General features: G+C 40.3%; 2 protein-coding genes across 3 annotated transcripts; both read left to right on the forward strand.

The window, feature by feature from the left end:
- The first annotated feature begins 1,538 nt into the window (after positions 1-1,538).
- Positions 1,539-22,550, forward strand: LOC136444487 (pancreatic triacylglycerol lipase-like). Of its 2 annotated transcripts, XM_066442052.1 has the most exons (15): positions 1,539-1,963; positions 2,389-2,448; positions 3,135-3,410; positions 3,976-4,074; positions 8,012-8,121; positions 8,273-8,431; positions 18,255-18,407; positions 18,775-18,883; positions 19,259-19,378; positions 19,838-19,957; positions 20,426-20,534; positions 20,705-20,844; positions 21,262-21,385; positions 21,628-21,825; positions 22,112-22,550. In XM_066442052.1, exons 1-15 carry the CDS (start codon positions 1,852-1,854, stop codon positions 22,176-22,178), a joined length of 1,956 nt encoding a protein of 651 aa, XP_066298149.1. In that variant the 5' UTR covers positions 1,539-1,851; the 3' UTR covers positions 22,179-22,550. The 2 variants fall into 2 exon arrangements, with proteins under 2 accessions (XP_066298149.1, XP_066298150.1); XM_066442053.1 differs by lacking the exons at positions 1,539-1,963; positions 2,389-2,448; positions 3,135-3,410; ... (1 more) ...; positions 8,012-8,121; positions 8,273-8,431 and adding exons at positions 15,522-15,678; positions 16,533-16,642; positions 17,412-17,570.
- LOC136444489 (pancreatic triacylglycerol lipase-like) lies at positions 9,014-14,433 on the forward strand. Its single transcript, XM_066442055.1, has 9 exons — positions 9,014-9,163; positions 10,061-10,169; positions 10,536-10,655; positions 11,007-11,126; positions 11,453-11,561; positions 11,873-12,012; positions 12,569-12,692; positions 13,224-13,421; positions 13,869-14,433. Exons 1-9 carry the CDS (start codon positions 9,014-9,016, stop codon positions 13,933-13,935), a joined length of 1,137 nt encoding a protein of 378 aa, XP_066298152.1. The 3' UTR covers positions 13,936-14,433.
- Positions 22,551-22,821: the final 271 nt, after the last annotated feature.

Here is a 22,821-nt window from a genome sequence, read left to right on the forward strand (position 1 = left end):
GTATACAAATTGTCTAGTGAGTATGAATAAAGATCTATAAGGCTATCAATAATGTATATAAGGATTGTGTTTTTTGTTGTGACCGAAAAAGTTAGATGAAAAGTATGACGTGTGGGTTAACGTTGCAATTTTTGTTACTGGTAATATTTCAAAAGGGACCGTTATAAGAAGAAAGGTGTTTAAGACACAACAACGACACCTTGCGGCCACACAGGGAGCCTGATGCTTGCAATGAGAGGCCCCCAAAAGTGATGGTAACTTGGCAACATCAAATTACTTACATATGTAACTCTATAATGTTACGTAAATCATTATATAACCAAAAGGTCTACGAACTGGATTCTTGAAATAAGAATTTATAATTATCATTATGATTTATTGTTAAGGAACGGATGGGGAAGAATTGCAATGGTAGGAATGTCATTTTCTTGGTGTTTCAAACGATTAAGTTCACTTTTACTTTCTTTTGTATCATTTTCTTCCTTCGCGCACCCCCTCCGCATGACCCTTCCTGGTCGGTCCCTCATAGGTAGAAGTGACGTCACCATATGACGTCACCAAATAAAGGCGCGGCTGAATGTTCTGAATAGATGACCTTACTGAGGTGAATCAGCCATAGATCGCATGATCGGGTCATGGCATGACGCACGGTAAAGGGCATACCGCAAAAGGTCATCATGGGTCAACCATAGTAAAGCCAGCAGATTATTGGGAGTCCAAATTTATGACAGCATGTAGATGATATATTGTGGCTTTTTTGTCGCTATCTCTTAACAAATACATGTATTTTAACAATATGATACGGAAGCAAGCACTTCCATACAAAATCTAATGGATCATCGAACTTGCGCGGATTGCACGTAAATGGATCACATAAAAGGATCTTTGATATGACGCCTACTTGTTCAGTATCGTTATCTTGTAGGCATACATAGGTGACGCTGCTCCATTGTGATCAAACAATTCACGGAAGATTCAAATTTCTTTTCGTATTATCAATACCTCCTTTAAAAGGAGATACACTGTACGTGCTGACAGTGTGTAAGTAGGTCAGGGCATGAATGATACTCCTAGCGGCTCAAATACATAAAAGCACACCGGGTCGACAGATCAAATAATAGCAGATCAGGTATAGAGTCGGCTATAAATAGACAAATTCTTCAGCAGTGGTCGGTATACCAAGATAACCTTTGACCTTTTTGTCATTCGACTGGAGGACTTCATTGTTGTAAATCGATAACGTAATCAACTATATAGAAATATCGACACGACTTAGCTTGTTTCGCTCAAATAATGGCAGGGGCCATGGAGGGTTTGCTAACTATCAAATAGACTTACATTTAAATCGATTTTAAAAACCTGCAAGCGAAGGATGGCTATATACGTAATAATGTTTAAGTCTACCTATATACAAGTGGATATACAATCAGAGCATATTGTGGTATGTATACTGATTAGCCACTTGCCTATGGGTAAAGGATTTCTTTAGACCGGAAGTGACGTATGCTGCTATGGTTGAATGAGAGGACACACCTTCAATCCATAGTACAGTACATACAAACGCGGTGTCTTGCTGTAGTTGCCTTTTCTTTTAAGTAATAATGTGATTTTACCGGCTAAATCATTTATTTACATGTATATATTTATGTCATAGTGCAGATAAACGTTAACCTTTATATACTTCACTCTACAAGGCAAGGAAAACAGCGCTGGCTTAGAAGACCTGGCGTCTTCGGCTGCAAGGAGTGTTTCTGAGGTAAACAAACCGGTTTGGACCATGCCACGGGCCAGAGTGTGTGTCTCAGCGACATTCGGGGACACAGGGACCTACTGTAGGAGCCAACATGAGCTATGATGATCAGGGGAGCTCCGCTTGGGCTCTGGGTGTGCCTGGTACTGTCTGTGCAGGTCGTACACACTCAGGACCATGTCTACTCACAGACTGAACAGACGACAAGAACAGGTAAGTATGGGGAGTAAACACTGACACAGTCGCCATAGTATAGTTAGAACAACATGTTAGTAGTGTTGTGTTGTGTTGTGTTGTTATAAGCCTGTATACTGAATGGTTGCTAATAAAGCTATGATAGAATATGCTATTTGCCTAGTTTGTCTAGGTAGTTTGATTATATCCATAACACCTTTGTTAAGCAATACTGCCTTTATTCATGTCATAATGTATCGTTCACAGTGGAATTTGACAGAGCGTATACGAAAGAATTCTAGCTAGATGATTTATAAACATAATCATTTCAATGGATATTTCACAATCTGTCTTATCTACTGATTGATAGAAATAGATTCGTATGTTATTGTGGTTGGCAATGTCGTTACACGATTCTACTATTCAAATATTATTGGTTGACCTTTGAACTATTTTTCTTTCAGAAAACGTCGACTTTTGCTCTACAGAGAAAGAATGCCAACTCAACGGCAAAGGACAGAAAGGTACACATCTCTAGTGGTCTCTGGTTAACAACTGAAGTCTTTGCACACAACCAGTACTAGTACATAATCAGCTGCCGACGTTTCGGTGAGGACCGTCTGTCACACAGGGTTATACTTCGCACTACAGCTAGGTGTCGCTGCTGCATTGTAATGAAACAATTCACGAAAGATGCACATTTCTGTTCATTATCAAGACCGGAGGGTGGACAACACACATACATAAGAAATAAAAAAAGAATACGTAACAGTTTATTGTTGTTTATTGTTTATTCGCATATAAAAAGATAAACAGGGCAAAAAGAAAACATGCAGGGGGGGCAGAAGCCTAGGTGGCTTTTCATGGGCCTCCCCTAAACTTGACAATGGGAATTTTTACAAAATTATACATAATCAAAACTAAGCAAAATTAACAAAAGAACAAATCGAAATTGTACCATAAATCCTTATGAAACAAATGAAAAGGAAGAGGAACTACAAAATAAATTGAGTTGTAAACATAATAAGTAAGAATACGCTATATAATAAGTGTGATTACACTGTACATTATCAAATTACCATTTACAGTATGCAATTGATTCTCTGGAGTGATAAATGTACACTGAAAATAATGATATTAGAAGTCCCGCTTTCACCATAGCAGTTTTACCATTATATACTTTGTGACAGATATGTGTGGTTATCTCTAGGGGAATCGGAGACTCAGGAACAATACGGATTCTTCAAAAACCTACCGAAGCCGCCCAAACTACCGACGCCGTCAGAAATTCTACAGAAGTTGCCGGATGGCCCTCCCCAGCTCCCTGACCTCTCCAAGGTCATGGATAAGTTGCCCAGAGCTGCAGAATTGTTGAAAAAGTTGCCAAAAGCGCGAGAAGTTATCAAGAAATTGCCGCAGCTGCCAGATTTTCCGGACCCTCCAAGTTTGAAGAAGTTTATAACGGCTAAACTGAAGTATGCTTCAGGTCGGTAATTTCTTTCTTTGTGTGTTTGTTTGTCCACTCCTTTCTTGCAAATATGCCTGTCCTTGGTGCTGAACAGTATGCAAAGACGTATATTTCATTTTTGAATTGTTCTATCATGTCAGATTCTTAAAAAAACATCTTGATAATACTCTTCCTAAGTTCACTTAGTATCCATTGTCTGAACATTAGATATGGTCATTGCATTTGTATAGACATTCAGCTTTTTGGGATCTAACTGATAGCTGTTCATAATGCCGTACCTGTAGTAAATAGTATTTCCGTCAGGCGGCGCAATGACTAGACCAACCATTTAATGACTGTGGCGCTATTCTATAGTATTCTATCGTTTGCTGGTATAGAAGCCATGAGGAATTGGACAAAAAATCTTAAATGAATAGCTATTTAGATAAGTATCAATGCTTTTAGCTCAAGCGTGACGATATGTAATCAAGTGAGAATTAAAGCGTTTTGTTAATGCATGTCGGATGCGTACTATATGTTTTGTTGTCTTTTTTGCGCATATGATTTTGTAGAATATTATTTTGTACGTTTTTTTCTCCTCCAGATGTGTCCGCTATCCAGCCGGGGATCCCTCCATTCTGTGACGGGCTGGTGTTAACACCCAGCGACAGTTTCCTCAGAGAAGTTTGCAGAAAACTAATTGGTAACTTTACATACATCCATACATTTGATTTACCTGGAAACTAGAGTTTCTATGTGTCACGTGCACTTTATTATTCTACTGGCGTATGCCACCATGATACTGTAAATGCAGCAATGTTCGCGGTGGTTTTTATGTTTTCGCGGTTAACTCTTAACCGCGAACTTAAAACCACCGTTGTTTCCATTATGTGACTGCATACGTAAAGCTACTATTGTTTCAAACGCGAACTTAAAGCCACCGCGAACACTCCATTCCCCCTACCGCGAAATTAAATCCCCGCGAACTTAGGTGTATTTACAGTAATAAATACCCCAGTCTCTCAGACTAGACTAACAGCTTGTGAGCGATCAATAGTTGTTGATATTCCGTCATTGTTTGAAACACAAGCTCTTCATTGACCTACTTGTGCAGTGGTCATATTCTTCGCCAGGGGGCCTTGTAGACTCATTTTAATGCATGAGTTTTAAATGTGTCTGCTAAAATTCTACAGGAAATAGTATGTAGATTTCTATCCATCTCACAATATCTAAATATCTGTCTATCTGATAATGCCTATCCATCTATATCTGTCTAATAGTATCTATCTATCCAATAGAATCTATCTATCTATCAATCTGATATTATCTATCCATCTGTATTCTTATCCATCCTCCTATGTAGCATTTTATCCATCCATCCGTCCATCCACCCATCCGTCCATTTATCTATCTATCTAAAAAGTGTATTTTTTTATTGCCTAGGCTGTAAGATACTAGTCAGCTGACAGCCATGACTGCCTAATGAGCCTGTCACTATTACAAAGGGCTAGCCCTACGACTAAACCTATTATATATTGATAGCCTACGTCAAGTAACGTGTTTGTCTACGTAAGAGACACGTATTTATCACGAGATATTTACGTAAGGGGCATGCGCAATGCTTATTTAGCCGTTTCACAGTATCTTCCCTTGCTAATGAGTTATAAGGAATCATCATTTTTTTCGAAGTTTGTTAAACTGCGCATGCCTGTCGGATAGATAAATATGTGTGGAGCGGTAAAGTCATTTTTTTTTGTTATAATTTCCTTCAACTAACTACGACTACATTATGCAACACGGATCTGGATAGAAATAATCAAGCTTGTCCAGACCCTTTTTCTGGCTAAAAAAAGTAGGAATCGGCCCAATAAATTTGTATGTAGAGTATTTCATCAGAAGAATTCGCTATAGGTGCATTGAACTCCTATAGCCGGCTAACACGTCTCCCTATTTGGCCAATTTCTACTATATTTTTCTGATGCCAGAGACTAAAAAAACGGCAACGTACGAGCATACGATGCACTAACACACACGTTTCTAATATTGGTTACCGATAAGAGCAGGATAGTAAAGTGTATTTAGGATGTAGTCCCCGCCTGGCACCTGCCAGATCCCAGCTTTATCTGTCTACGTAACGCGACCTTTGATAACATTGTCAGGATGTAGACAGGTAAAATATGTACTCTTCAAATTAGTACCGTTTTGTGCGCGTGGCTGTGGATTTGCAACTGATAACGGACGTTATGTAACGGTCATTCATTTAGGCGGTTAGTAGTTTGCAATGAATCATGAGTATATTTATCCCCCCCCCCCCTCAATATATCTTTTTTTCCGGCCTAACACCGTTTGGCGATCAGAAGGACTGTATTTCAAGCTTAGATAGAGGATAGAAGGAAGCGAATTTTCTCTCTTTGAAGAGAAATTACAATGTATTATCACACATAGAGCCTACCAAAAGTCGTGCTCTTTTAATGGGGCATTATACCAAGCATGTACATGTACCTAGTCATTTTATTTCGAGAAATAGAAACATATTTACAGAAGTAGTATGTATAGTTCTGTTCCGATTATTTCATTGCTACCAATGCAATGTTCTACAATCACCGTATGGTTACACTACAGAGAGAAGAAATACACTGTAAGTCAAGCCCCTGTCCCTAAATATGGGTGATGTTTGCAAAAATTCCCACGGCGACCTTACTATGAAGGTTACGATACCTTTCTGTATCAAAACCTACACTTTCAAACATTTTCACCTCTTATAGAAAGAACATAATTTTCTTACCCAAGGAAGGTAGAAAAAGCTATTTGAATTATGAAAAACTTGTTAAAAAATCGTTACGAAATATTTCCACGGCAACCTTACTATGAAGGTTACGATACCTTTCTGTGTCAAAAACTACCTTTTTAAATTTTTTTACCTCCTTTAGAAAGAATATAATTGACGTACCTAGGGAATGTAGAAAAGGCTATTTGAATGATGAAAAACTTTTTAAAAAGATCGTTACGAAAAATTCCAACGGCGACCTTACTATGAAGGTTACCATACCTTTCTGTGTCAAAAACTCCCTTTTTAATTTTTTTTACCTCCTATAGAAAGAATATAATCTACGTACCTAGGGAAGGTAGAAAAGGCTATTTCAATGATGCAACGCCTTTTAAATGGATCATTAGAAAAATGTTTGTCGCTAGAAATGTACGGAAACTACGTGTGACCTTTCTACATGAGGGTCACCGACCTAACCTACTTATACTTCAAACATAAACCGGCGACTCGTGCCTGCCTAGTGCTGCCAGGGGACCGTTACTAACGGCTGAGAGCTTTGAAAATGGCGAAGTTCTCGACCATAATCCTGACGGCTATAGCCATCCTATCTGCCATCTTCAACCCGTCGCTGGGTACGTTACTATTTTTATTTGGGTCCTTCATTTATGAAAATTATGTCAAAGGTCGAGGAGAGATTATCCGGCGTTTCTTTAGATTAGACTTAATTTAATTTAGATTCATTTGCATAAAGGATTGCTGGGCACTTGACGAAGTTTGCCAAGTGCGTATGAGACGCCGTGATGTCTGGAGATCTTATAAGAGGATATTGTTGACAGAGGGGTCCTTGACAAACGCTGTTTTCCTGTTTACAAGTCAGCTCACAAAATCAGGATTATAATTAGCTGAAACTCCGTTGATAAAAAAAGATTGTAAATCATTATTTTTAGATATTGTATTTCATACCACCCCTTTTTACCATGGAGACAGATGATATATTTGTCATTTTCATAGTGTTACCTCATAACAGGTCCAATCTTGCAAAAGTAAGACTATTTTAACATTCAAGGTACAAGATAACGAAAAATGTCTGTGTCCGTATTGTTAACGAATAACTAAACTTTGCACGAAAAATTTGAAAACTTTTTTTCGGTAAATTATATCTCTGTTGTTCCTTTATCAATTCTATTCTGTTGTGTACTTGGAACGCCTGTCCATAACTTTAACGTTACAACTTGTACCATACCCAACGTGTTTTATCAAACATTCATGGAGCGAGCACCGGAGCTATCTATGGGAATGAGTCACAAATATTGCCGTAGTTTCCCTGCCAGCACAGTGCTTGATATTAACAGAAAAATTACGGCACTTTTTGGTGTAATCAACCCACGTAGTCAGCCATGGTGCTCGTCGCAAAACAGCACAAACGGGATACCATTGTATGGACAATAGTTTAGCTTTCCAATGATATGAAATACACCGCCCATCATCAAAAGAACTACAGACATATGGTCGTGGAAAAAATCGGCACTCTTTTTTCTCAGGACTAGCTCAAATACGCAGCCCCGTACACAACCTATGAATACACGATCATAGCAATTGGGGAGCCATCGTATATAGCACAATAACTATAGTAAGCTTCGAATGATGTATACCACAATAAGATTGATAAAGTAACGATATATGACAGACCGAAATCAAGTTTCCAAACTTTTTCTGTTAAGTTTCACATGAAGTGGAGATATGTTTTTAACCTTGAAAAACTACAAAGTAACAAGCATCCGTCAATTAACCAATTAGTAACCCTTGCTGAAAACATACGATAGAAGATAACAATGGTCTTGTTAGTTTTTTCTAACGCTGTGTTGTGTTTTAGGGGTGAACGTTTGTTACGACCAGCTCGGTTGCTTCACCACTGATCCGCCATGGTCGCTGACTCTGGAACGTCCCATTTCCTCACTCCCCCGGCCACCAGAGGAAATACAGGTAACAAAATAATAAACAAGCAAACAAACAAATGAATAGATAAATAGCTGAAGAGTTGTGCCTTTTCTGATAACATTCACCTATCTGCTGATAGAAAATTCAACTATGGAAAGACAATACAGCATGGTGTTCATTTCTATTCTTTTCATAGGTCCAGTTCCTTCTAAGAACGCGTAACACCCCGAGTTCAGGGCAGTTCATTCGACCAGGGGACCTAGCAGCTCTTGCGGCGTCAGACTTCATGGGCACCCGCCCGACTAAGTTCATCACACACGGTTTCATCGAGAACGGATTCGTCGCCTGGATCACGGTGAGTGACTTTTCAAAATTTGGAATAGAAAATGTTTTGTATCTTTCCCTTTGTGAGAAAATTTAAACTTGAGACTATTCTAATATTGCTGCACTTGGTCTCAAATGGAGCACTGTAGCATTGAGCTGCAAGCTTAAATCTACATCAAAGATTACAACGATTTAGCATGAATTCCCAGTGGCCAGTTTAGATCTTATTATTGATACTAGTTATAGATGCATGATATTGTACACAATTTTGCATTTGCGCTTGGCGTTGAAGAAAGCGTTATCATAACATTGGATCTTAAACTTTAATCTGCCGCAAAAATCAAAACATTTTAGCATAATTTCGTAGTTGTGGCCAATTTAGATGTTGGTACTAATATAGGGTACATGACTTTGTAAAGTTTGTTAAATTGTACATGATTTTGCACTTGGTTTTGAAGAAAGCTTCTTTTTTGATATCTCGATTATAACGTTGGTTTGTAAGCTTGAATCTACTGCAAAGATCTCAACACTTCAGCATAATTCCCTAGTTGCGGCCAATTTAGATATAATCCCTAATATACGGTCATATTTTTGTATTTGTGTTGAACAGGACATGTCACAGGAGATTCTCCGTGTGGACGATTGTAATGTGATCGCCGTGGACTGGGGCAGTAATGGCGGCTCGATGTTTCCGTACACGCAGGCCACCGCCAACACACAGATCGTGGGAGCTATCGTTGCGCAGATGATCGCATTTCTAATGGTGAGTCCACTTCTACACAACTGTAACAACTTCAAACCCTTTCTTCTGGTGTGTCTCTTTCCATTTGCAATGAAATGTTTTTCTTTTTCTCCCCAAACACCTTCTTTAACCTCGTCCGTAAGAAACATTTACGAGTTCCTGCAACTAGCTTGTAAGGCGGCTTGGCTCTTAACGTTTGTCACATAAGTACTGCATGATTGACCAGGTGCCTTAAGCCCCCCTCTCACTGGACCCGCGCACACTGGCGGCGTCGCTGCGGCCGATGGAATTGACAAAGCACTCAACGAATTTCATCGACAAAAAAAAACGATTCTTTTTTAGCTTTGTGTGTTTTGTCGTCTTTTTGGTCATACTTGTACGTTTTAAATGACATTCCCATCATAAAGTAAGGGTAACATAAATCCAGTATAGGACGCAGCGACGTCGCCAGCTTGCCGCGGGTCCAGTGAGAGGGGGGCATAAGCGCGGGCCTACTGTACGCTTCGCTCAGTTCGACAGCATGTTTTGTACTGTGTTGTACATGTATGTTCGTAACGAACAGATTATTTGGTCTATATATAGTTTGTCTAGTAAAAGAACGTTACAGACACTGATTTGAAATTGTGTACAAGCCTCCAGTATTTCTGACATGACTTTGAATTTTTCACGCTTTCATCTTGTAGCTATAGGGTCCAGTATTTCTGACATGACTTTGACTTTTTCACGCTTTCATCTTGTAGCCATAGGGTCCAGTATTTCTGACATGACTTTGAATTTTTCACGCTTTCATCTTGTAGCTATAGGGTCCAGTATTTCTGACATGACTTTGACTTTTTCACGCTTTCATCTTGTAGCCATAGGGTCCAGGATTTCTGACATGACTTTGAATTTTTCACGCTTTCATCCTGTGGCTTCCAGCAAGAGACAGGAAACTCGGCCATCTCCTACCACCTGATCGGCCACAGTCTGGGGTCCCACACCATGGGGTATGCGGGGATGAGGGTACCGGGCCTCGGCAGGATCACAGGTATACTTACGCATATATATATTGCATGTAAATGTACAACTACAGACTGTGAGCATATCTGCTTGTGTTGAAACTTTATCATGGAATTCACCAACACAGATGAGCTTTTAGGCTAAAGTTACAGCCTGCGTTTGGTGTGTTCTTCGCCTCTTGATGTAACAATGATTGCGATGGTTCTGAGAGGCTTCGTTGCTTGTTTTGTGTGACGTCAGAGGTGGGTCAAAGGTCGAAGTCGATACCTACCGCCGTCCTGGTTTAGGAGATCTATTATTACTAGTTACTGATGTGTGTGATTGGTCGATCAATTGATTGATTGATTGATTGATTGATTGATTGATTGATTGATGACGTACACCCTGTTCCTAGGACTGGACCCGGCCGAGCCTTACTTCCAGGGCACCGAACCCATGATCCGCCTGGACCCGACTGATGCTGAGTTAGTTGACATCATCCACTCGGATGGAGGCTTCTTCTTCACAAGTCTAGGTGATAATTTTAGCCTTTTTGTATGGCATGCATACGAGGTTTACAAGACTTGTATGTAAGTGGCAACAAGTTCCCATGGTTATGAACTAGTCTAAAACCAGCGGAGCAATAACCTTACCAAAGTGCTCTGTTGTCTTTCAAATGATGAAATATCCGTCCACAGTGTAACTTCTCGAAAAAAACCTGTAGCAAAAAGTTTTGGTAACTGTCTTTAGTAACGTGCAGCATTACTGAGTCCGACAGAAGCAATGTACGCTAAGAAAAAAAAACTCTTTTGATTACAATTAGTATTGTTAAAAGGCACGCTGTTGTTATCATTTATAAATACATTTTCTTTGTCCTTCGCATAAGGTTACGGTATGTACGATCCCACCGGCCATCTTGATTTCTACCCAAACGGCGGCATCGAAATGCCCGGATGTGACGAAGGATTGACACACTACATCGACATGAATGGAGGAATTTACGAAGGTTTGTAGCTTCTGTTCTCCGAAATTTTGGAAAACATCAAAATGTCGACATTTAACTTCTCGCTAATATAAATAAGATATGAATGATGGAATGGTGCGAAATGCATTGAGATGAATATTTTATAAAATCTAGATATACATTCATCAGCGTTAAAGTTCATATGTGTATGCAACATCATATATAGAATGTTAAACTGTATTCCAATACAAAGAATTTTCGAGCATCGGGTCAAGTGTATTTGGTAGTCTGTAGCAGCCCCCGTCCCTGTTCAAACAATCTGATTGATATGATACGCTAACACTTGATGTCTTCCATCATACTTCTAGGCGGCCGGGAATACGTGGCGTGCAATCATCTTAAGGCCATTGCCTACTTCCACGACTCTATCAACTCCGTCTGTCCCATGATGGCGTATCCTTGTCGCGATTACGACAGGTAAAGTTTACGACACTTGGTCCTTTTAACGGCATCATGGTGTTGCTTTTTTCTGGCACAGAAATGGAGACATGACATGGACCAAGGTTGCATGGACTTTATAGAAACTGTATCGTACTTGAAAAGTCTTATAAGTGTCCAAATATACTCACATTTTATGCACATCGTAATGGGAAAAAGAGCACCCCCACAAGTTTCGCATCACGAGATATGAACACACTGTAGGTCTAACAGTGAGAGCTTAGCTAGGAAGCGTACCTACATCTCAAAGTATGTTCCTCAGTATTGATGCTTTTTCGCCATTTTGTCAGGTTTGAGGACGGTCACTGCCTGGACTGCGGCCAGGGCGGCTGCGCACAGATGGGTTACCATGCCGACCGGTACAAACCTGCGCCTGGCGTCACCAACCTCAAATACTACCTCGACACCGCAGCTAGATCCCCTACTTGTCGTAAGTTCTTGTCAACTGATCTAAGCTTAGAACATACAGTACGTAAACGATGATTTTCTAAGGTCAGCACGCATAGAGTTCAACAGGTTTCTCATATATATGAGAAAGCACTGGAGCTTTACCTTTGGGGCCGCATTTGTGAGCAGCGCCCCCTATAGCTGCAGTGCAGTGTGAACCAGTCAGAATTGCCCTGAAGAAGATGACAGACGGTCACCAAAACTTCGAATAAAACAGTTGGTTGTTACAAAGGGTCTTTTTATTCAGTGACTTACCAACCTGATGAAACTATTCACGGAAGTATAGGAGCTGTATTATTTCTATAAGTCTTATAAGATTCAAAACAAACAGAATACTAAAAGTCACTGTTATGTCCATGAGGAAAAGAGGCTGTATATAGTTTTGTATGATTACAGTATGTCCTTATGTTTTGTAAAGTCTACCACCACTAGATAATAATAACCCTGGGAACAGACTCCGATGCCCAGGAGCTTACGTCCATAAGGAAATGTAATATAGGGTTGTATATGATTACGGTGTGTCCTTCTGTTCTGTACAGTCTACCACTACCAAATAATGATCACGCTGGGAACAGACTCCGACGCCCAGGAGCTTGACGGGTTCCTTCATCTGTCCTTCGTCACACAGACAGGCACAGTCACGGAGTACTACAAACTTACAGAGTAAGAACAACTCTCAAGAACCTTTACTTCATATTTTCAGCTTCATCTCTTTTAGCATATAAAGCATTCAGCCTTGTCTTAACTTACAATCGCTTGAACCATCTAAAATTGTCTTTACTTCAAAAACCTAGTTCTACCAGATCTGTCCTTAGTCACTGACGAAAGATAGCGGATGCTGTCTGAAACGTCTGACTGTTTCAAAAATCTTATCCAGTTGCTTGAGTAACTATTTTGGCGTATCTTATTACCTGGATGTCTAACCTTCATCAACGTATAAAGTATCTAGTTATGTTATAAGTACAAGATAGAGTTCTACCACGAGTTCTACTATGGACGAGTCAATCGTGAGCGGCTGCGAAGCGCTCATGGACTTTAAGAAAATTCTATTTTTTTTAAATTTTCGGAAGAGGTGTGGGGATATCCATTGTTTATGACAAAAGTAGGGTTATACATATCAGCATGGGCGTCATTGTTGCTCTAGATCATTAGGATAGCCGTATACCTTTTTCTCATTGATTTTTCTAAAAATAGGGACCCGATCAAGCTCCAGCCCGGAAATAGCTACCTGTACTTCCTGAAGCTTCCGACGGACCTAGGGAACCTCCAGAGGGTCCGGTTCCTGTGGGACTACGACTGGTCCATCGCCAACCCCACTACCTGGTTCATCTTCTCTAAACCCAAGATCTGGATGGACCAGATCCAGGTCTTGGCGGGAGAATCACAAAACAGGTGAGGGATATACATGTCTTATGTTAAAGAAATTACCTTTATACAACACAAACGACAATTGAATCACGTAATTTTCGTATCCGGGTACCCATGGTCTTCATTCGGACTTTGATCCACTTTCATGACGCGCACTGATCTTTGGTATCTGTCACGTCAGAGGTAGGTCAAAGGTGGCCGGAAGTCGATACCTGCCACCGTCCTGGTTCTACGTGGGGAATAGTTAAGCTCCAAGCAGATGTTAGCAACGGAATGCTTGGCACGTGTTTTTGTGGGGGATAACGCAATCAACGCATCTTAATGCTTGAATAACTCGTTGGGATGTTTGGACTAAAAAGGGAAATGAATTGATTTAGATACAAATCTTGAAAAACAGATCCGGGCTTTATATCTTTTGTAGTTACATGTATTCCAATCGTTAACGTTGATATATTTTCTATTTCTAAATAGAATGTCCTTCTGCGCCTTCAACAACTACTTTGTGGAGGACGTGTCGACAGATCTCAGACTGTGCTGAAGGCGTGGCCAAATGCGTCATCGTTGCCATGGTGACAACTTACATGCTGCTTTTGAAATAGAGTTTATGTAAATGAGTCGAGATTCTATTAGGCTAGATGCTGCATTGGAATATCAAACTGTATTTCACGCTCGTCTCAAATGTGCCAAAAAACGTTCTCCTCACCTCGAAACTTCAGAAAGCAATAACACTGTTTGTAAAAGACTTACGAGTATACAAATATGATGTAACATAATCATGAAGAAATAAAAATTTACCAGATACTTATAGAAAACGAATGGTTGCCTAATCTGGTCAGAAAGTCAACGTATATACAGAAATGTGTAGATTTTCCTTTTGTCTGATACTAAGGATCATGATTGATAATTCCAAAGAAACGGTGCGAGCATCCCCTAACTATGGGATCTGTTGCATGTACTTGATAATTGTGCTGAATCGGTATGTTGTGTGTAAGAACTCTCTCTCCAATAAAATGTCCAGCTTACCAAGTAACATCCATCACTGCACCACTCGATATTCATTATCTACCATAAAAGCTGAACGTGAATATAGAACAGCAGCTTCGTTCTAAAATGTGTTCTTCAATATGCAATGATATATTGGAATTTGTGCCTATGATTTATGTCGTAATTTGTGCTAAGGCCACATCAAGTAAATTTTATGGATGACTTCCTCAGCAGACTCCAAAAACAAGGCGGACAAAAAAAACCACAAGATTCCTATATTTTCAAATTTTGAGATCATAAATCTTTTTAAACAAGAATTGAGGCGAAAAAAATATTTAAAAAAATATGATATCATGATCAACAGACCTTTTATTCCTGTATTCAACCAATGAGGTTCCATACCTATATATAATAATATATATATAAAACCTCCTTGATTCAACGGAGAACATGTCCTTGTAGATGTGTATACATCTCAATAGACTAACTACAACAAATGTAGAAAACAGCTTGTTATACCATCATGAGCAGGAACTACACTGGGTATTCATATGCAATGAAACACCTTAGACTGTCAACATTAAACTGTCCTTGAAGATGTGTATACATTTCAATTAACCAGAAGAAATACAGAAAACAGCTTGTCATGTACCATCATGGGCATTCGTATTTTTGTTGACGACATATTTGCCATTTTGGGCATGTTGACCACCGTCGGAGGGCAATGAAATTTCTTGTTTTGTTTTTTTTAATCAGGCGAAAGTTAATGAGCGCGCTGATGTCATCCAAAAAAATTACTTGCTGTGGCCTAACAATTTATGTCGATTTACATACATCAACAACACAACAGTATGTAATTGATTTTCCTCCCCAGTTTGATATAACTAAGGTCGCCCGCCCTTTAGTTAATCGTTTGATTACCGAAAACCATAAATTATGGGCAGTCTAATCAAGCATTGTTACCAATAAAAGTGTCAAGTGAAGTATTCACAGCCTCTGGATTCTCACGATACACATATTTTCACATTTTATTAGTATCATATTAACTTACAAAAAGGGAAACAAAACAACTATATCAAATAACAATGCTATCACCGACTGTTGATCTTAATAAAATGGTATCTATAAAAGCTGGCTACTTGTTAAGGTTGCCTTAAGGTCGAGACAGTGTTAAGTAACGCAGGAGGTATTTCAACACACAAGTTAGGCTAACCTTCGTCCCATTTTAAGATGAAGACAGTTTCTCTCATCTGGCAAACTCTGTTTGTCACAGCGAGTTTTTTCACAACGACGCTTGGTGAGTGCTTCCAGCTATTTCTATTTCATGTTTGTAACATGTTTATTCAAGATCACCTCTATTCAATTTGTCTAAATGAAAGTTTACAAGACACGATGTAAATGGGACCACCATGGACATTTTATAAATTGAATAAACACAGTAATCATGTTTTGCTTTATATTTCAGACCTTCAGACTTGTTAAAATTTATTCAGTATTTTTGGCATTTCTCACCTGATTGTTTTTCAAGTATAAGACATTGGTTATATCTGAACTACACGTAAGTAATTTCGTTTGAGGTCTCATTCATGACTTTTTTCGTCCCATAGGCTTACATGTTACAATACGTGTTTTACATTCGTAATGAATCTATGAAAATGCACCAATGTTATTCATTTTATATTGAGAACATTTACCCTAGATATGTAATAAAAGTGCCAACAGTTTCACTACACTACATCTCTTTTTATAGCAATTACAAACTGCACTTAGCTACACACCCAAAAAGGCGCTTTTCCAGTTGAAGAGCGCACGACCGCATCACCTAAAATGTCGGGATGTCCGACCTCGCGCGCGGCTTGCTGATTTCTTCAGTTACAAACAAACTTTCATCAGTTAGACGCTTGAGATCGGATGGGCTGGCTAAAAGGGAATTTCCACCGATATAAACACACGTTCATGCAGCCGTTCATTTTTCGGGGTACGGATTCTTTTAGTACCCACTCGGAGTAATACAGGATGAGACCTTGAACGTAGCAAGTCAGGGTGCGTGACAAATTTAACCTAGCGGTCATGAAGATTAATAGACCATTGAGTAAGAGTATACACTACGATGCACAGTTTTGATGTTTATGACATCTTAACCAATGCCAGGTGCGGACGTGTGCTACGGTGATCTGGGTTGTTTCACCACGGACTACCCCTGGTCAGGGACCCTGGAGAGACCGATAGCATCGCTACCACGGGCACCAGAGGAGCTTCAGGTGGGACATAGCATTTCTACATATTGTTTGAACGAATTACTTAAGCATCTAAGGCCTGTAGATGATGTTTGGGTCAAGACTCTTACTTTGGTCTTAGTGTTTTAAAATTAAAGTTAAAATCCTTCCACACCATAAGTTCTATAGGGCGGTGCCCATCTCTGTTTCGTAGGCCTGGGCCACACTGTGGTGCAATCACTGCAGCAGGGGGCTAGTCCACTGGCAGTGGAGTGTGTTTAACTTCCATACTGTTTCATAAGTATGTACCATTTTTCTAAAGTCTTTGGTATGACTTAATGCGCCTCTTGTCCAGAGGTGTCCTACCCGGGAGTTGAACTTGGACCTTCTAGTTCCAAGTAATTTGAACCAGATGTGGTAAGTGACAGAAGTGCAGACCTGTAAGCAACATAAAAAAGTTGAAAATGCCAATAGTGTCTTCAAGTTAAAAAAAATGATTCATCGTTAGTTTGACTCTTCACGTTAGCTATACTGCAAGCTATAGATGTCACTTCAAGTGATGTGTTGTCGTAGCTCAATGTCATCGTGAAATGCGTTGTCATCAATTAAGTACAGCAGGGTCATCCTTACTAGATATCTTACAACAACCCTTGGGGTTATGTGTGTAGGAGTGACAAGTTGTTCAATGTACTATAACCAGGGCCACTCCTTGTCTGCGAGTCTTGTATTACGCCAAAGATATAGAAATCTGCTTGATAGCACGTGTTGTTTGTGTTCAAACTATAAAGCTCATATAGTGAGAATATCTCCACAGATCAAGTTCATCCTGCGGACTCGCAGCGGCCCTTCTGACGGCCAGATCGTGCGGCCCGGCGACAGGGCGGCGCTGCAAGCCTCCAGCTTTGACGGGCGCAAACCCACCAAGTTCATCAGCCATGGCTTCATCGAGAACGGCTTCGTCAGCTGGATCACGGTAAGACAAAAACAACTAAAAACATCTTCATCGTGTTTTTTCCTGCAATATTTGAAGGATGGTTTTGGAATGATTTTACATTTTTACATATTGCATTGTCTTTCAGCTCTTGCCAGACAAATCTATTGCAATACACAGATGAAAATTTACACAAATATCTCGATTTTTTGCAATATGAGAAAGGTGTCTTTCTGCGGCGCAATCGGTAAGCGACTCCGATGCGAGCCTCGCTCGCCATACGGGTCCAGTTCCGAACATCCGGAGGTCGAGCCCCGCTCGGTCACGGTGTGAGGGTTTGCATTAGTCATTTCGGATGGGGACGTAAAGCCGATTTACACTTACAGCAATGCCCACGCGAATATATATATGTGATTACAGGACATGTCGCAGGCGTTCCTTCGGACAGGAGATTGTTAGACATTTACACAAATATCTAATTTTTTGCATTATATAAAAGGTGCTTTTCGGAATGACACGTTAGATTAATTAACTTGTGTCCCTATGGAGCAATTGGTAAGCTACCACACTGCCTCGCAATATGGATGAATTTCCGAAGATCCATAAGTCGAGCGCTGCTTGGGAACTGTATGAGGGGTTGCATTAGTCATTTCAGATGGGGACGTAAAGCCGGTAGGCCGCTTTATATTTACAGTAATACGCCCGCAAATATTTTCGTGATTGCAGGACATGTCTCAGGCGTTCCTTCGGACAGAAGACTGTAACGTGTTCGGTGTGGACTGGGGAAGTGGCGGCGGATCCATGCTGCCCTACACACAGGCAACTGCTAACACTCAGCTGGTTGGAGCGACTATCGCACAGTTCATCAACCTACTGATGGTAGGCGGTCTGCACTGGTGTCATTAGGAGATGTTCTATTTGTATGGCGTCCAGTTTCGCTAATGAAATCCAATCATTCGTGAAATTTGACGACTATTGCATTTTTCAGTATAGTCTAGGCAGAAAAGCAAATCTAAATTCAATAGGCTTAGATTTGGTAGAGGAAAAGGTTATCTATTTGTAATGCTTTTATTAGCCCTTAGAAATGAGGTATGGAAACGGCGCGTCCTACTTAGAGAATTCGAAAGGCACACTTATAGAAATTATTGTTTTATAGTTGACTTTATGTACGTATCTGTGTTCCTGAGATGTCACTATTGTTGTTGTGATATGTCTAACGTAAGTTCACATTCCATTTTGTCTTCAGCAAGAGACTGGGGCCTCTCTCAGTTCCTTCCATCTGATTGGTCACAGCCTTGGGTCGCATATTATGGGATATGCTGGAGACAGACTTCCTGGGGTTGGCAGAATTACAGGTAAACACTGTCATGAAATTCCCGCCTTAATCCCCCTTTTCTCTTCCTTTTTACAGGTTTGCGTAGCAAAACCTTTGTTGGATCAAGGAGGTTTTGTTGGATCCGTTGCATGTGTGGTGACCGCCATCTTGAATTTGTGACGTCGTAGGGTAGCCATACCATTTCATTGGGAGGGGTGTTTTGGGGGGGTCGCTAACGTTCCCTCTATCTTTAACAAATCGGCACACAACTATCACACATTCAACTCAACTCAAATAAAAATTCAATACCAATTCATATTCACAAAAAGGCCCCCTAATCGATAAACTAACATAGCATTAGCAAACCTGAAGTTTTTGTAGCACAATACTACTTTATCTTATCAATGTTCTTCAGGACTGGACCCGGCCCAGCCGTACTTCCAAGGCACCGATCCCATCGTCCGGCTGGACCCGACTGATGCCCAACTAGTTGACGTCATTCACAGTGACGGGGGATTCTTCTTTACGTCATTGGGTGAGAACACGTCACAAATAAACCCACCGGAGTGCTTAACGTAAAAAAATTATATGGAGAAAAATGATGTTTTGGTGGTATAGAAAATTGGCCTACCGTAGATGAAGCTGATTCGGGATATGTTTTGATTTGTTGTATCAAAGGCTTCTTTTTTGTTGGATAGGCATAAAACCAAAAATTCGTCTTGTATTAAACTGTTTACATGTGTTTTTATTATTATTCAGATCTCCATAAGTGTAGAGTTTTCCCAAATCATACACTATTATTCCTGTAGTCCATCTACATTAAATACAATTGAATCGAAGACAAGAACAAAACTTATACAATCATAAGATAGTAAATTAAACAAAATCAAACATAGTAAACTTGAAAGTGAGCGTGAGAGGTCGCTTATATATGTTGCTCTGAAATGTCCCACAGGAAATTTGTTAACAGTTCCCGTTCAACTAACCCTTATAGGTCTTGGAATGTATGACCCCGTCGGCCATCTTGATTTTTACCCCAACGGTGGAATCGAAATGGCCGGATGTGACCAGGGTCTCTTCGACTACATCGCCCTCAACGGTGGGATCTACGAAGGTCAGATTTTTGCATGATTTAAAAAAGATACTGTTCATTCATCAAAAATTCAAGATTTACCTTTTTCTATTTGTCATTGCGCATAGACATTTACAATTTACCAGACTACTGGTGTCTAGTTTGTAAATAGAGGACAGCGTACATAAGTCTATTCTTCCGAGTTGGCGTCGGCGTGGCGTAACGGTTGGACTCAGAACCAATACGTCCCGGGTTCGAAACTCACCATGCCCCGACGTTGTGCCCTTGGGTATATATAAGGCACTTTACACGACCTTCCCTGACGGTGTAGTGACGCCCACCGAGCCAGTTGGGCTAATCTGTTTAAATGTGTGCCAAAAACACACTACGGATTTGGTGCGCCAATGTGCCAACATCTGCACATTGACATCCACCAAGAGCCGTTAAATTTGTTTCTGAATGACTTTCATGGTGCGATAATAATAATTGTTTTTCGTGTTTTTTTTTCAGGAGGCCGAGAGTTCGTCGTCTGTAACCACTTGAAGTCGATCGAGTACTTTGACGATTCCATTGGTGCCACGTGCCCAATGATGGGGTACCCATGTCGCGACTACGATAGGTCTGTTTAATATTTTGTTTTATTCAAGTGCTGTTCCTTTTTTCATCATTTTTTAGATATCTATGTTCAAAATATCAATTTTATTGATTTAAATAAAAATTCATATATAAGACAAAGGGATTGCAATAGTCACAGAAAAAGTCTTGTTTCGTTGTTTACTTTCTGGGCAGGTTCAAAGATGGCCACTGTATGGACTGTGGAAGCCAGGGGTGTGCCCAGATGGGTTACCATGCCGACCAGTACGCGCCATCTGCAGGCGTCACTAACCTCAAGTACTACCTAAACACTGCTGAAAGGTCACCACACTGTGGTATGTCATCTTGGACTATTCAAGAGAAACACTTCTGGGAATTCTTACAAATCGGGCGTAAAGTATACTATTAGGCTCGTCCCTGAGGTGTCGCCAAAAAATCTACATGTATAAGGCATTTCAGTCTAGTTAACGTCAAACAAGATAAAAACATTCCGTCTTTATCGAAAATCTCACACAAAATGGAAGCTAATGGATGCTGTCTGAAAGGTTCGTTTCAAAAATTTGTCCTGTTGTGTATTCAAATTCTGTTCTTTGTTGAATCGCTGTTGTGATCTACGGTGGCCCATGAGGACAAATGATTTGAAATGGTTTGCGTAGGTGACGAAATACATATTTGTGGGCCATCGTAGATATTAGCTTAGATAACTGTTATAACCTACAGAGATGTGACATGCCGTGTTGTTATGGTATCAGTGTACCACTACCAGATCAAGTTGACCCTGGGAACGAGCTCCTCCGCAGACGACATGGACGGGACCCCGGAAATCTCAATCATCACACAGAGCGGCGCGAGCACGGGGTACTTCGAGATTACTAGGTGAGTGAATGTTAATCTCTTAACCTCTATACGCCAAATTTTAATGGGAAAGTTATCACCCATGTATTTACGTTGCTAAAGGTTAGACATCCAGGTAATAAGGCAAGCAAGATAACAGCTAAAAACTGGATAAGTTTGAAAACGGTCAGATGTTTCAGACAGCACAGCTGTCTTTCGTCACTTACTGAACCAGAATCAAATATTTGGAGTTCGAAAATCAATACGCCCATGTATTGTTTCAGTGGCTCCATTAAACTACAGCCTGGCAACACCTATCAGTACCTGCTGACGAGCCCTAGCGATTACGGGACTATCCGAGAGGTGCGGTTCAGGTGGGACTACAACTGGTCTCTGCTCAACCCCGGGTCATGGCCCATGTGGTTTACCCCAAAAATCTGGGTGGACCAGGTGCAGGTCATGGCGGGAGAATCGCAGCAGAGGTACGTGGCGCTTCCCATGATTCCTTGCGCACGAGATCTCATTCAGGATCTCGCGAGAACTGTCTCCCCTTTAATACCTGTGATCTCGTGCCAGATCTCGCGAGAATTGTCTTCTTAACTGTTTTGCAACCTATTTTCTAATCAGATATCTTAACATTTTTGAGATAAACTTGAATTCCTTTTCATGGCATACACTTGTACCTAACCTTTTTTGGCAACAAATGACGTCATGATCAAAAACACTTCACAAAAAATGTATGACCTTCTGATCCCATGTTCTTTCTAGGAGGACCTTCTGTGGATTCAACTCCGAGCTGACTGAAAACGTTGTGATGGGACTGCCGTCCTGCTAGAGAGACAAATTCAACACTATTGGCCTTATTGTCGTGCCCAACATTGCTTAAAGCTTACTGCCAAAATAACAGCATATAGAAGTAAACAAGAAGAGCGCTACACCTTCTATAAGATAGAAAATGTGGCCCAATACACTTTGAGTCAATTGGTCTTTGGCACTTACACATGTCACAACATAAGAAAAGCTAATATGACTTACAACATGCCACTGCAACTGAATTAAACGTGAAAATAAAATGTGTTTCGTAGTCGTTTTTGTTTCATTTCTGTCAAAAATCAAACGTGTAAGGACATGACCAATTTGGGGGAGAGGCGTGCAGAAAATGTTATGTCTCCTGTGAAAACCATATTATTTAAGATGACATTTACAATCAATCTTGTGATACTACATCATATACTTCATTGGCCTTCCCCAGTATAACATAGCCTATTGTTCTTGACACAAAAAAGCTCATGCCAACGAGTATCAACTTGTGCATGTCACTATGTTGCGTAAAGTGCGACGCATACAAAAGTGTTGGTCGAGTCAGGCGTGGGGAAAATTCCACCGCAATGCAAATAGACGCATCTGTTGTTTGATCTTCAAACCGTATTCTTAAAGATTTCATAGGTCCGCAAAATTTACCAAGTGTGCACATTAAA

Source organism: Branchiostoma lanceolatum, chromosome 11, assembly GCF_035083965.1.
Source record: "Branchiostoma lanceolatum isolate klBraLanc5 chromosome 11, klBraLanc5.hap2, whole genome shotgun sequence".
Taxonomy (NCBI): domain Eukaryota; kingdom Metazoa; phylum Chordata; class Leptocardii; order Amphioxiformes; family Branchiostomatidae; genus Branchiostoma; species Branchiostoma lanceolatum.